This window comes from Ornithorhynchus anatinus, chromosome 16, assembly GCF_004115215.2.
Source record: "Ornithorhynchus anatinus isolate Pmale09 chromosome 16, mOrnAna1.pri.v4, whole genome shotgun sequence".
Lineage (NCBI taxonomy): Eukaryota > Metazoa > Chordata > Mammalia > Monotremata > Ornithorhynchidae > Ornithorhynchus > Ornithorhynchus anatinus.
The window spans coordinates 28,560,474-28,573,472 of record NC_041743.1 but is presented as its reverse complement, the minus strand read 5'-3'; the positions used below and the strand labels follow the sequence as shown (position 1 = coordinate 28,573,472).

Sequence of the window (12,999 nt, the reverse complement as noted above, 5' to 3'; positions counted from 1 at the left end):
GGAAGGAAAACTTCCTAATGGCTAATAGACTTTCCATTTAGAATGCTTCCTAAGTAGACTCCAGACCTATTTAATTTAATACAGAGTCATCCTTAAGGCTGAGGTGAAGATAAATTTACCTCTTACTGTCGTTCTACATCAGCATAAACAATGAATTTGTAAAAATTGTCATCTTTTCAGATTAAAGTCGTGGATCCCAAAACCAAAAACTGTGCTACTTTAGCAGGAACGGGAGAAGCAAGTAATGTTATCGGTTCCAGTCTTACTCAAACCACTTTTAACGAACCAGGCGGTTTGTGTATTGGAGAGGATGGGCATTTGCTATACGTCGCTGATACAAATAATCATCAAATTAAAGTGCTGGATTTAGAAGCAAAAACTGTTTCAGTTGTAAGTAAAAATTCATTTTTAATATCAAACTTGTAACAAATGCTGAAAATTACGAATGTGTCTTGATATGCGAGGTGACCCCAGTGACCTTAGCAGCTCTACTCAACATAAAATACTTAATAATAATACTCAACTAATGTTGTAAAAAGTAAATTAGAAACTTTTTGTGTTTATATACAGGGAATTTCTACATAACACATATTGTCTACAGGGGGTACACAGGACTATTTGACTAGCAGTAAGCAGAAGTACCTTAGGGATAAAATTTTTCAAATAAATAAGGTCTATATTGCACTTTGAAAGGATTCTTGAACTCAGAAAGAAAATTAGCAAAAACAAGGATTAAAAGTTGTGTATATATGCATGATTATACTAAATTAAATTGCCCTTAAGGAAATTCATATTCTTATTTCTCTTTTAAGATATATTTATTGCTAAGTAGTCTTCTAAAATAAGGAGTCCCTCTGCGTAAGATTTTGAAAATTAGATAAACTGTATGGTGGGAACAAGTGAAAAATCAGATGAAAAGGGAACAAGACTAAGATGGAAACAGAGCAGCTGATGCAGGCAAAGAAAAAATATTTCCCATGGTTACTGCCTAAATTTTAGCATCTAAATTTGTGTTTTCATTCTTATAACCTTAACTTTTTGAAAGCAAGCAGGTATCATAGTCCTTTTGAATTTGCTCTTCTCTTCAAAGATGGTATTTGAAAGATTTCCATTCATTAAAGCAGGGCAGATTGGAATACGTCTGTCCCGGTTTCGGTGCCATCTTTTTAAAATTGTGTCTCTGATCTCACTGCTATGAAAAAAGAATAAATCTATAATATGAAGTTCATGGGCCTCAGCTACACTCAAGCAATTGTTATTTTTAGCTTGCAGAAGTGTGAAATATAACCTCTTAAGTTTTTTAAATTTTATGTTCACCTATATTTTTGCCTCAGGGACTCTAAAATGCAAATTGAAAAAATTGGGCACTACAACTAAGATGCCTGGAATAATGTTGCTCAATTAACAGCCACTGTGAAAGTCTTTTTGAATGTTACTTTCTATTTTATGTAATCCACTATTGAACTTCAAGTATCCAATCTCTCCATTCCCTGATTGCCCATGACCTGTTCTTTTAAATTAATTGTAAAAATTTGTATTAAATCCTCAGTAATCCAAGCCAATTGTAATCTGATTATCAAATTTTCAAATATTTAACGTTGATTTTTATCTTCTTGGATAGATATGTATCCTTTATAAGTACAGACCAGGTTATTTCTCTTGTTATAGTCTTGTTATAGTGATTATATCTTTGCTCTCTGGGCACAGGCAAAAGTCACACTGTTGCCTAAAACTTCCCAGATATATAGGCTTTGAAGTGAAACTAAGCTTTTTCAATAGAAATGCTGTGAAGTTTTACTATCTCCAAGTGGTGGCTCTTTAAACCTGGCTTTCAAATAATTCTATGCTTCTTATTTTGTAGTTCCCTATCCTGAATTCTGAAACTGCGGTTGACGGTCGAACCCTAGAAAAGAAGGTGGCAAAATTACCAAAACTCCCTAAATTTGCTCCAAAAATTGAACTTTCCCCATTGACTGTCTGCCCTGGCCAGACTCTTCGATTTGGATTAAGATTGGTTCTTCCTGCAAAATCAAAGCTGACGGAAGAAGCAGCCAGTTTCTGGTATCTCACTGCTGAAGGTAGGAGTGCAGTATATCATAAACACAAGTGCCCAGTGGGTTTTAAGAGTAAGAGTAAGCAAGAGCATGAGCTGTTTCAAACCACACAAGACATACACTATTCGATCATGGATGTTACTGTTCTATAAAGTATCAAAAATTGTTTTTAATTATGAGCTAATAGATTTCATTAGTGTACTGTCTAAGTGTCGAATGGAGTCACATTTGTCTGCCTTCTACTAATTGAAGAGGATCTTGCTTGCTTTGGTATAGGATTTCCCATGTTATCTGAAAGAAATATCTACAGGAAGCTGGACTATTCAGTGTCAGTACAAAACTCAGATTACACTTAGTCCCTGAGTTTCGTGTGTGTATACACACACACAAAATATATACTACAAAACCTATGGCATGTAGTCATTTAATTTCTGTAAGATTAGTACCTTAAACTTAGCTATAGCAGCTAAAGTTAAGCACTAAAGAGAAATTAGTAAATGCTATAGGTTAATATAGATCTTATGTATTTTTATCTGTATATTAAAAAAACTCAAGGACAAAGTACATTCTTAGTTATGTACTGACATTGTGTAAAGTCCAACATCCAGATAGATAAATTTATTTCAAGTAACCTGGGAAACTCTGTACTCAAGCAAGAAAGAGATATGACTGACTGAAATTCACTTACGTGCGTGATCGAAAGGCCATTGCAAGGATTCATACCAAGGAAATATTTCTCTTATTTTGCACAAAACACATGGACAAGCATTCCAAACATTTCTGTAAAGACACCCAAACTAACTTGTGTTTAAATTATAAACATTTATTAAAGGCAGATTAATCTGATTTGGTAAACTTCACAAAAGTTATATTTGCATACCTGTGATTAAAGAAAGTTCTCATTCTGTCTCCTGTACTGGGGAATGGAACATTTGTTTCAAACTGAATTTGCACACAAGAAAAGAGGAACTATCAAATATACATACCATGATTTTGAGTCAAAATGCAGATTAAGCATATGTTCATAAATTCCACTTTTTTAGGGTTATGCAGTTAATGAACAGTATAAAAAGCTTCATTTCATATGTCACTCCTGAAAATACAGATATTAGGTAACTAATATTTTTGAGTGCCACCCGTTAATTAAGTACTCAAGTAACATACAGAAATAGCAGAAGACATCATCCCTGGGAGAGCTTAAGAATGATGGTATAGATAAAAATGGGAAATTGATGCAAATACAGTGTCATGGTCATGTGAACGGTCCACTAATTGATTAACAGTAATAGAATTTAAAAATAAAGTGCTTACTGTTTGCAGAGCACTGAACCAGGTGCTGGGAAAGAAGTGCCCAGGTGACAGTTGGACATAGTTCCCTGTCCCTTGGTGTGGGCAGAGGGGGCTCCGTCTAAAAATTGATTCTCCTTCCTATAAAAATAAACATTTAATATTAATGAATCATTTTTTTATTTTCTAGGCAATGAATGGCTGCTTCAAGGACAAACTCCATTGGGGGAAATAAAGGATATTTCCAATCCATGTGAAATATCACTGCTGATTCCTTGCAGTTGTGTGTCATTTCAGGTTATACTATCTGTCAATGTATTTCTGTATTACTGTAGTGTAGACAGCAGTGCCTGTATGATGAAAGGAATCTTATTCAATCAGCCTTTACAAATAGCTAAAACACACCAAGGTAGCCTAGCTCCAGTGGAGCTGACATATGTATTTTAACCACCTAACCTTTCCAGCACATCTGTACACTATAATTTATTGATGAATATTTTCAAACAAAAGCTTTCCTTCAGTCTCTTGTCCCTTAGTGTTTAATACCCAACTCATTACTTTGATGCTGCATCTCCTGTTAAAATGAAATCACCATAGTTTCTACAAATTTATCATTAGAAATACAAATTTCATTGCCTTATTAGGACCAATTAAGTAATCTGCCATCGTATGAACATTGATGGTTTCACAGCATAAGCTATAGTTTGAGTAGAATGGCTTTGAAGTCTTACTGTAGCTACTGAAAAAGATTTGTTTTTCAACATGAAAATGGAAGGTGCTGGCATTAACTTTCAGATGACGAAGTAAATTCTGCTGAAGCCCCAGAAACCAGCATATAGCCCTGTGAGCCCCAGTTGGGAAGCTTGGTGTTCAAAGTCAGAGGACTATGCTCATCATCCTCCTTCACCCCCTCTTGCTGCTAGGAATTTGGGAAGCATTTCTGCAAAACACCTTAAACTGCCAGGTAAAAATCATCAGGGTAAAGAAGGCACAGACTGGCTGACTTGAAACTATCTGTTAATCAGGTTAACAGGGACTTCATGCCAATGGGGAGAATTTACACAGTGGAACCTCTTTTCCTCAGGAGGAGTAGCCAGTTCAGCTTGTCTGTGCTTGGAGGTTGCTGTAACAAAGTGCTGGTTAGTAGAGCTTTCCAGTTGGCACCATGCCAGCAATCTACATTTTTAACTCTATTATATACCATATTTCAAAATACCAACAGAGGAGTTTACACCTGAATACCCTTTCACACCAAAGCTTAGTTGGATTCAAGGATCATTCCATATTTTAATGTGCATAGATGGTCTCAGAGAACTTAGATTACAGTTATGAGCTATGTTTTTCATGTTTCCATGAAAGCACTTAAAAGAAATGTGTATTTTAAAAACACAATAGGTATTGTTTTCTAATCAAAAATGGTTCTCCTGCTTTAATACAATATTCTTTATATGAGTACTGCCTTATTCTGAAAAATCAAAGTTAATCCTCAAACCCATATGCATGTCCTAAACATATGCTGAAATATTTGCACAGTGATAGAAAATAATGTGCACATTATTGTTGAAGGATTTAGTTGGCTGCTATTATGCATAATAATATTCAACTACTAGAATATTTACAATGACAGACCAGATAGTTTTATAATAATGAAGAATTTATATTGATAAGTCCTTATATTTATATTTGTCCATTATTAAAAAGCCATTCAGTCTAAATGTCTAATAATTTGCTCTTTTCAAGTTTTAACTGTTTGTTATTATTTATTAGCCTTTTGAGGGGAATTTTTAAAAGCCTACATATTGTGGCAAGAACTTAATGTAAAAATACTACAGTGATGTAACATTGTCTTTAAGCCAATTGTTCTCTAAAATAACCGTCCAACATTCAAGATGTGATGGCAGTCCTCTGTGGACATCAAAAAGAACAGAGAAATCTGGAAGTCTTTTCTGTAAATTTTGAAATCTTGAAAAATGTACTTCTGTATGCTGTTGAGGGAAATGTTAAATATATTTCAGTGAATTTGGGTTAAGGTTTGTTTTTCTTTCTTCATATATTCCCTAAAATGTTTCTAGCAGTTCTAGTCACCTGTTAAGATTTTGAAATAGTCAAAGCATGCTACAAATCTTCAGAACAGTCTGCTGCCTAAAATGCTGCTCATCATATGATCAGATGTCCGGGAATAAGACTTTTCCTTTCTTTGGGTTGAAAACAAGCAGATTTGCACCACTTAACAGTTTTGAAACTTGAAATGGACATAAAGAAGTCCTTCTGCTCTTTTTTAAAATATTAGAGATAAATATAGTTAGGCAGTTCATTTGAAAGATGCAAAATGATCAGCTATCTTTTTCCTAAAGTTATATTCATTAAGGAAAAAAATTGATCTTATGATCTATTTTAACCTTCTGGATTTATTGAGTATGCTTTTTGAAAAGTAAAAATGGCTTTGTAAGGAATCCCAAATTCCATTTCTAATTACAATAGTTCCCCAGTTTTCTTAGTAAAATCACAGGAATAACTTGAGTGACAAAACTTAACTATTTGCCTTGAGTATACCATTTGGCTGGAATAAAGGACTTTGAATTTTTGCCTGATTTTGTCCTTTTTTTTTTTTTTTTAACTGAATAAGAATTGTGAAGAACATTTCTTACTCCAAAATAATATGGACACCTTCACTCTCTATAAAATCATATAGACACTTTTTATTCCTTCAGAATTATTTTCCAGTAGTTATTTTTCTTTGCAGAGTAGATGTGTATGTTTCCACCTGGGGATTTTTTTTGTCTGCTTGCAGAAGTAAATATTTAATTGTCATTTCTTGATCTTTGGTGCTCTATTTTACCTTCTACCTATGCAACTAGGATTAGCTTCCTTCTTTTTTTTTCAATGCTTTTTAAATGATTAGTAGGTTGTCACAAAGCACCATGTAAATAGAGACCTTGAGGAAGAGCAGAACTGTTTTAAAATTGTATGAGCCTGAACCACACATCTTTCCCTTAGTTTTAAAAGAAAAATATCTATGCTAATTTCTTCCACTTTTTAAAATCTTATCCTTAATGTAGCCTTCACCTCTCAGCTATAATTCAGTGCTTACTCACCTCTTTCCATCAATCCAAGTTTCAAAGAAATGAAATTTACATTAATGCTGATAATCCAACACCAATAAATTTTGAGTATATACAGGCTCCTCTCAACCTCTTCCTCTCATTTGAGGCAGGTCCAGTTCTCCAAATTTTATGTACAAATGTACACATTTCTACTCTCTCCATCTTACTGCACTGGCCATTTGTAAAAATATTTGTTTAAATTTGCCTTCTCAAAGTATGAAGGTGGCTAATGCTAAAGTTGATCATCTGAGGATTAAGATAAATTATACTACTGCCTAAAATGTTTAAATGTCTTCAAAAGAGGAAAACTTGGAAAACACAGGATAGTTAACCTTACTGGCAAAAGTTCTCCAAAATTACTATAAAATAATATTTGGGTGTTTGAAGTAGCAAACCTATAGCAAGTTAGGAAATTTGATTTGGTTCAAGTATGCATTGTAATAAATATACTTAAATTAAGATATCTAAAAAAATCCCAGTTTTTTAGAAACAAAAAAGTTGATCTCTCTTTTATTTGTAGGTTATATTGTGGCCCTTGATGTGTTTACTTCTGAATAAAATGGGTAGAACAAAATATGAAGTTTTCCTATGAATGCATTCAGCATGGCTCAGTGGAAAGAGCACGGGCTTGGGAGTCAGAGGTCATGGGTTCTAATCCCAGCTCTGCCACTTATCAGCTGTGTGACTTTGGGCAAGTCACTTAACTTCTCTGTGCCTCAGTTACTTCATCTGGAAAATGGGGATTAAGACTGTGAGCCCCACATGGGACAACCTAATTACCTTATATCTAATCAGCGCTCAGAACAGTGCTTGGCACATAGTAAGTGCTTAATACCAAAATTATTATTATTCATAGTAGCATTCTATAGCTTTCAAGTAGTAGCATTTTTAGTACTATTACTGTAATTATACTTCCATAACACAATCAGCAGCTTGCCCTAAGCTTACAACTGGACTTCAAATATAAAGGACTATATCATACTTAAGCCATCTGAGATCACAAATGTTAAAATACATTTTTCTAAAGATCTAGAAATCAATAAAATGGTTGGCCAAATACATTATCTATTCAGTGTAAGTTCAGTCTTGTGTGAACTACTCGAAAAAAGTAGAGTAGGCACCCACTGTGACTAAAATTTCTGGGGGGAAGATGAATACATATATTCCAATGTATAAGTTACCATATTTACTCAATTACCCCTTTTTACATAATTTTTATAACATTAAAAGAGGTAGGCTCTTCTTTGGGTCATATAAGAATTAAGATTAGTGATAACTCAGGAAAGAGAGGAGCAGGAGAGAAGAAAGAGGACACCAAGAGAGTACTTGAAGCTGTTCCTCTTCTTGCTCTCCTAAATGCTGTATGCAATAGGCACTCACCTCCCTCCTTCCACACCCCTGCTTTGTTGAGTTCTCACTCTTCTTCTCCTCTCCCACTGCTTACAATTATGTTGGTAAATTCAACCCTCCTCAAGTAATTTCACTGTGCCTCCTTATCTCTCCTGCCACTAATCTCTTTGTCACAATTTTCTAACACTTGAAACTCCTTCCCCTTTCGAATTTTCCAGAGAACAGCTCTTCACATTTTCATCACATGATGTCTTTTCCAGGAGACCTTTGCCAATTTTTCTTCTCCCTAACTCCTGCCTGTCCAAATTTCACTCCGGCTATGCATTTACCTATCATTTTTGTACATACCTACTAACAAACCCTTGTATTTAAGCACCTACACACCCACAAATCCATTTTACTTTGCTCTCAGAATTATCTTTGTATTTGTAGTCAAGGATTGTTTCTTCTAACTGTTGAACTCTCCCAAATGTGTGTCAGTGCTCTGCACACAGTACATACTCAAGTATAATTGATTTAATTTAGGCAGTTGGTAGGGAACACTAACTCTTTCAGACATCTAGGGGACAATTTATTGTAGCATGGGAAAGCACTCAACAGTACTTCAGTGCTTACTTTGTGCAGAGTATTGCTCTAAATGTTTGGGATTGTGTCCTCGGAAGATTTTGTAACCTAATGGGGTTATCGACAAAACAGGAAGAAAAAAATAGGTAGATAGGTGAAGAAAAAAGGGCTTAAATAGTGGAGTACATAAGTGGATATGCACAAGAGATCTGTGGACTTAGCCCCCAATGTTCCAAGAGAGAATCATACTGCTTCTGAAATGCTAAAACAATTCCAGGGAGTAACTGTGTATTATGAAAATCAGACTCAAAAGTACTACCAAGAATTTAAGGACTTTCCCATACAGTATCAACATCTCTCTGAGTTGGAAGGATAACTATCCCTATTGCATAGCTGAGGAAAGACCCCAGAAAACTTGTGACTTGCCCAAATGTCACATAGCAAGCCAATAAGGTAAATCCTAGAACCCAAGAAGTGGTAGTAATAATAAGTAATTTTTAAGCCGAGTGGGCTAGTGGTTAAAACAAGGGTCTGGGAGTTAGAGGACCTAGTTTCTAATCCCAGCTCTGCCACTTGTCAGCTGTGTGACTTTGGGCAAATCACTTCACCTATCTATGCCTCAGTTATCTCATCTGTGAAAAGGAGATTAACATTGTGAGGCCCATGTGAGACATGGACTCTGCCTAACCTGGTTGGCTTGCATCTACCCAAGCGCTTAGTGCGCTTAGTACAGTGCTTGATACAGAGCAAGCACTTAAATACCACTATAAAAAAAAAAGCACCATGTGCACAGCACTGTACTGACCATGGGGAGAGAATACACAGTGGGAATTAAACACAGTCCCTGTCACTCCTGGGGTTCACAAATCTCCTGCCTTTGCCATCGACCACGCTGCCTCCCTGCAAAAATGTTTCCTTTCAAAAAAGACAGGTTGTTTGGACATTTACATTAGGCAGTATAGTGGAAAAGCACAACACTCCTGAACAGGAAGGAAGGAACTGGAAGTTGAGATAAACTGGAATGGGAAACCCAATACCTTTGTTCTCTGTCTAGTTTGTGGCTGGCAGCTCTACATCATGATTGAACGTGTGTTTTTCCAAGTGAAAAAACTTCTTTCTAGAAAGGTTTAGAATTAAACCTGAAGAGATCTATGGAAAGCGATGGAATTCTAAATTAAAACCTATTGCTACCTAGAAGAGTGGCTATTTCATTCTGTGTTATTCAGATATCATCTTGGGGCCATTTTGTGGGATTCCCTTCCCCCGAGAAACTTGTATTCTGTGATGTGAGCAGAACACAGCGAAACCATAAAATGCTGAGTTACGGAGAGCTGATCTAAAGCTGTTTTTCTAAGGTTTCTTGGCTGCAAGAGATTCAAAAAAGAGTGTTCTTAGAGTCAATTGTCTTAGACAAATGTTCCATCCAAATGTATAATTAACTTGATTTTAAACACAGCAGTCGTTGGCAGGGAAGCTGGCCTTGGGCTTTTCATGTGCACTATTACGACAAGTGGGTTATTAGTTCTGGACAACCCAGAGAACCCTAGCAAAGTGAAATGGATGGTAGCTCTGATTGAAATTTACAAAATTCATCTCGTCCTGCTCTAAATTGTGTTGATTTGTTTAATTATTTTCTACAGGTCGACGCTGTCAGGTCAGAGTTAGAAAGGTCCAGCCCTAGATGCTAGTTCTGGAATGTTTACCTAGCTATAGTTATTCGTTGTTTGCCATGGACCTCTTCTTCATTGGCATGCTGCTCTCAAGCATACTGAAGGACATTTTGTTCTACTACAATTCCCAGCAATAGAGCAAAGAATTACAAATATTTCTGCATTTTCTATTTCTCCACCTGTAAACTAACACCCTTAAAACAAATGTACCCCCTCTTAAATTTGCTCTCATGTTTTGCAATTGTGATGGAATACAATATAGATTCTCACCTTCAACACATTTCTCTAGATCGAGAAATTCAGTCTTACACAAAATTGTGCTGAATCTTAACAGAGCTTGAAACTGTATGCCATTGTAGTAACATAAAACAGACTAGTGTATTGGACAAATACTGACCTTTTCCAACATTTAACAAATTGATAACGCTGAGAAGCACGGCAAAGAGTTCTCTTTCTTGAGATTAATTTGATTTTTGCTTAAGGCTATCCACTTGTAATAAAAACATTTTTGACTGGGTTATTTACCAGCAAATATACCATTTCAATTGTTGTGCTAGACTTGAAAAATGTAACTGGTAACTTGGCCTGATTTAACAAAATAATCAGGACTTTCCTAAAATATTTAAAGTGATCCTGGCACATAACTTTACTGTAAAACTTGTTTTTAGTGTCCTACTGATTTTAGTTATGTTTTACTGGGAAATGGGAATATTTTGTTTTAATTGCTGTTGGAATGTATTCGGTTCAGAATCAACTTTCAATATGTGTTACTGGTATATTTATTCACATTTTCTTATTAGAGAACTACATATTCCTTTCTAGATTTTTTTTTTAAGTATTTGGGTACAGTAACTAGGATTTCACAAACACCAAAGATGAGTTCAGCTTGATATGTTTTAAACAATTCCATATGGATAGTAAGTAATATAGCCCATTATTGCTAAAATTGATCATATTTGAGGACCTCAGTCCATTCCCATTTACTTGTTCTGGAGAAGTTAAGTTAGGTTTGGACATTAATTACTGTGCTGTCTTTCATATTTTTCATTCCAAGGGTTTGATTAAAATGTTTGATTACACTTTGCTCTGCAAAGATTAAATGCAAGCAACTCCTTTTTGAATAACACATGACGGTTATAGTTGTATATACTGTTATCTCAGCATGCTGTAGTAAAAAAATTCACCCAGTTTTTGTAGAATTGATGCATAGAGCCAGAATAATATAGTTTTATATAATTCTTAAATTGGAATTTTAACATTTCCAGGATTGTACTCCTAATATATAATAAACAGTTAAAGCAGTGTATAGTAAAAGCTTTGATAACCAGCCTGTTATCAACCAGGAGTTTTAGGGAGCAGCATTTATATTATCTCCCACACTACAGCAATATTTCATTCAATAGTATTTATTGAGTGCTTACTATGTACAGAGCACTGTACTAAGCACTTGGAATGTACAAATCAGCAACCGATAGAGACAGTCCCTGCCCATTGACAGGCTTACAGTCTTCCCTTCTGAGAACTATTTCCACACAGCACAAGGTCAGAACATGTTTGAGTCCCTTCTTAGAGGAAGGGAAGGAACTAAAAGTCAAACTCCTATAGAAGCTTCCATATAAGGCTGTGTTGAGTAACATAGAGTGACTTAGTGGACAGTGCACAGGCCCGGGAGTCAGTAGGATCTGGGTTCTAATCCCACTCTGCCACTTGTCTGCTGTGTGACCATGGCAAATGACTTCACTTCTCTATGCCTCAGTTACCTCATCTGTAAAATGGGGATTAAGAGTGTGAGTCCAATGTGAGTCAGGGAATGTGTCCAATTTAACTCATATCTACCCCAGCACTTAGAACAGTGTTTGGTACATAATAAATGTTTAGCAAGTACAATAGTTATTAATAGCATTAGATAGGCAACAATCTGATAAACAGCCTTTCTAGATGAATTATGCAGTAGGTCTTCTTTGGAATGGTTCCCTAGGAAGCCCTAATTATATTTAACCCTTACCCTATTACCTGGAATTCTTGATTAAACAGCCCTTCCCATTTCCTTAAAATGCTGGTTCATAAAGCTTTTACCATAGTAACATTAAGAAAATCGAACACTGCCATAAGAAAGGCGTATATATTTGTGCTTATAGAAGTGTGATCCTCTAATGCCTTTTTCCGAAGTTTTGTACACTTTTTTCATAACAGATTAAATATATTCTCTCAGACTAAAAGTATTGTGATTGTTTTCTTTGGGGATTTCCTAAAAGGTTAATCACTGCACACCATGAAACAAACTCCCTCATCTCCTCCTTATTGTCCTCCTTAAATTCCAGACCCTGAAGTCTTTTTCCCCCACCTCGTTTGAAGTCATGGGTTTATAAACTGACTCATACAATAAAAGGGCCTATTTTAATGTATAGTGAATACAACAACTCCAAGGAAAATGATGGAATCTCATCAAAAAAACTAATGAGCCGGGGTCCCATCATGAAGACCTTAGCCGCAGGAACCTACATATAAGAAATTGAGAGATTGCAGTGATGGTGGTTTGTGCAGCACAACTCTCACTCTTTCAATCCTGCTGGGGCCTAGGGTGCAGGTGTTTGGGACCGTGACCGCAGCGAGAGTGCTTTAGGATCCTTTCACAGTGGCTAGCGGGAAGATCGGAGGAAAGGGAGCATGGGCTACTAACTAACCCCATAGTGCAGGAAGGCTGGTTTCACCAACACTTCCCAGAACCAATTTGGGAGGAGATTCGCTCCACTGCCAAGGGTGAGAAAGTCCAAGGGCCAGATTTTCCTGAAGATAGAGGGGAAGAAGTCAGGTGGAATTGCCCTATTCTATATGGGGTACTTGAGGTGGGTCCCAAATTAAGACCACAATAAGGCAATTTCCACAAGGTGAAGTCTCTCAGCTGAATCAATGATATTTGAGCAATTATTGTGCACAGAGTACTGTACTAAGCCCTTGGGAGAGCACAAT

The 12,999-nt window shown here is 36.0% G+C and overlaps 1 protein-coding gene and 1 long non-coding RNA gene across 9 annotated transcripts in view; one reads left to right on the top strand and one right to left on the bottom strand.

The window, feature by feature from the left end:
* The window catches only part of NHLRC2 (NHL repeat containing 2), an 84,656-nt gene extending 78,724 nt beyond the window's left edge, over positions 1 to 5,932 (top strand). For all 8 annotated transcript variants that reach the window (XM_029080685.2, XM_029080687.2, XM_029080682.2 and 5 more), the window contains 3 exons: positions 181 to 390; positions 1,862 to 2,078; positions 3,532 to 5,932. In XM_029080685.2, coding sequence (XP_028936518.1) covers positions 181 to 390; positions 1,862 to 2,078; positions 3,532 to 3,788 — 684 coding nt within the window. In that variant the 3' untranslated portion in view covers positions 3,789 to 5,932. The remainder of the gene's footprint in view (positions 1 to 180; positions 391 to 1,861; positions 2,079 to 3,531) is intronic.
* Positions 2,910 to 12,999, bottom strand: part of LOC114817261 — an 82,982-nt gene continuing 72,892 nt past the window's right edge. The window contains exons 4-5 of the long non-coding RNA XR_003765112.2: positions 3,366 to 3,482; positions 2,910 to 3,147 (exon numbers count right to left, since the gene is read on the bottom strand). This is a non-coding gene — a long non-coding RNA (uncharacterized LOC114817261). The remainder of the gene's footprint in view (positions 3,148 to 3,365; positions 3,483 to 12,999) is intronic.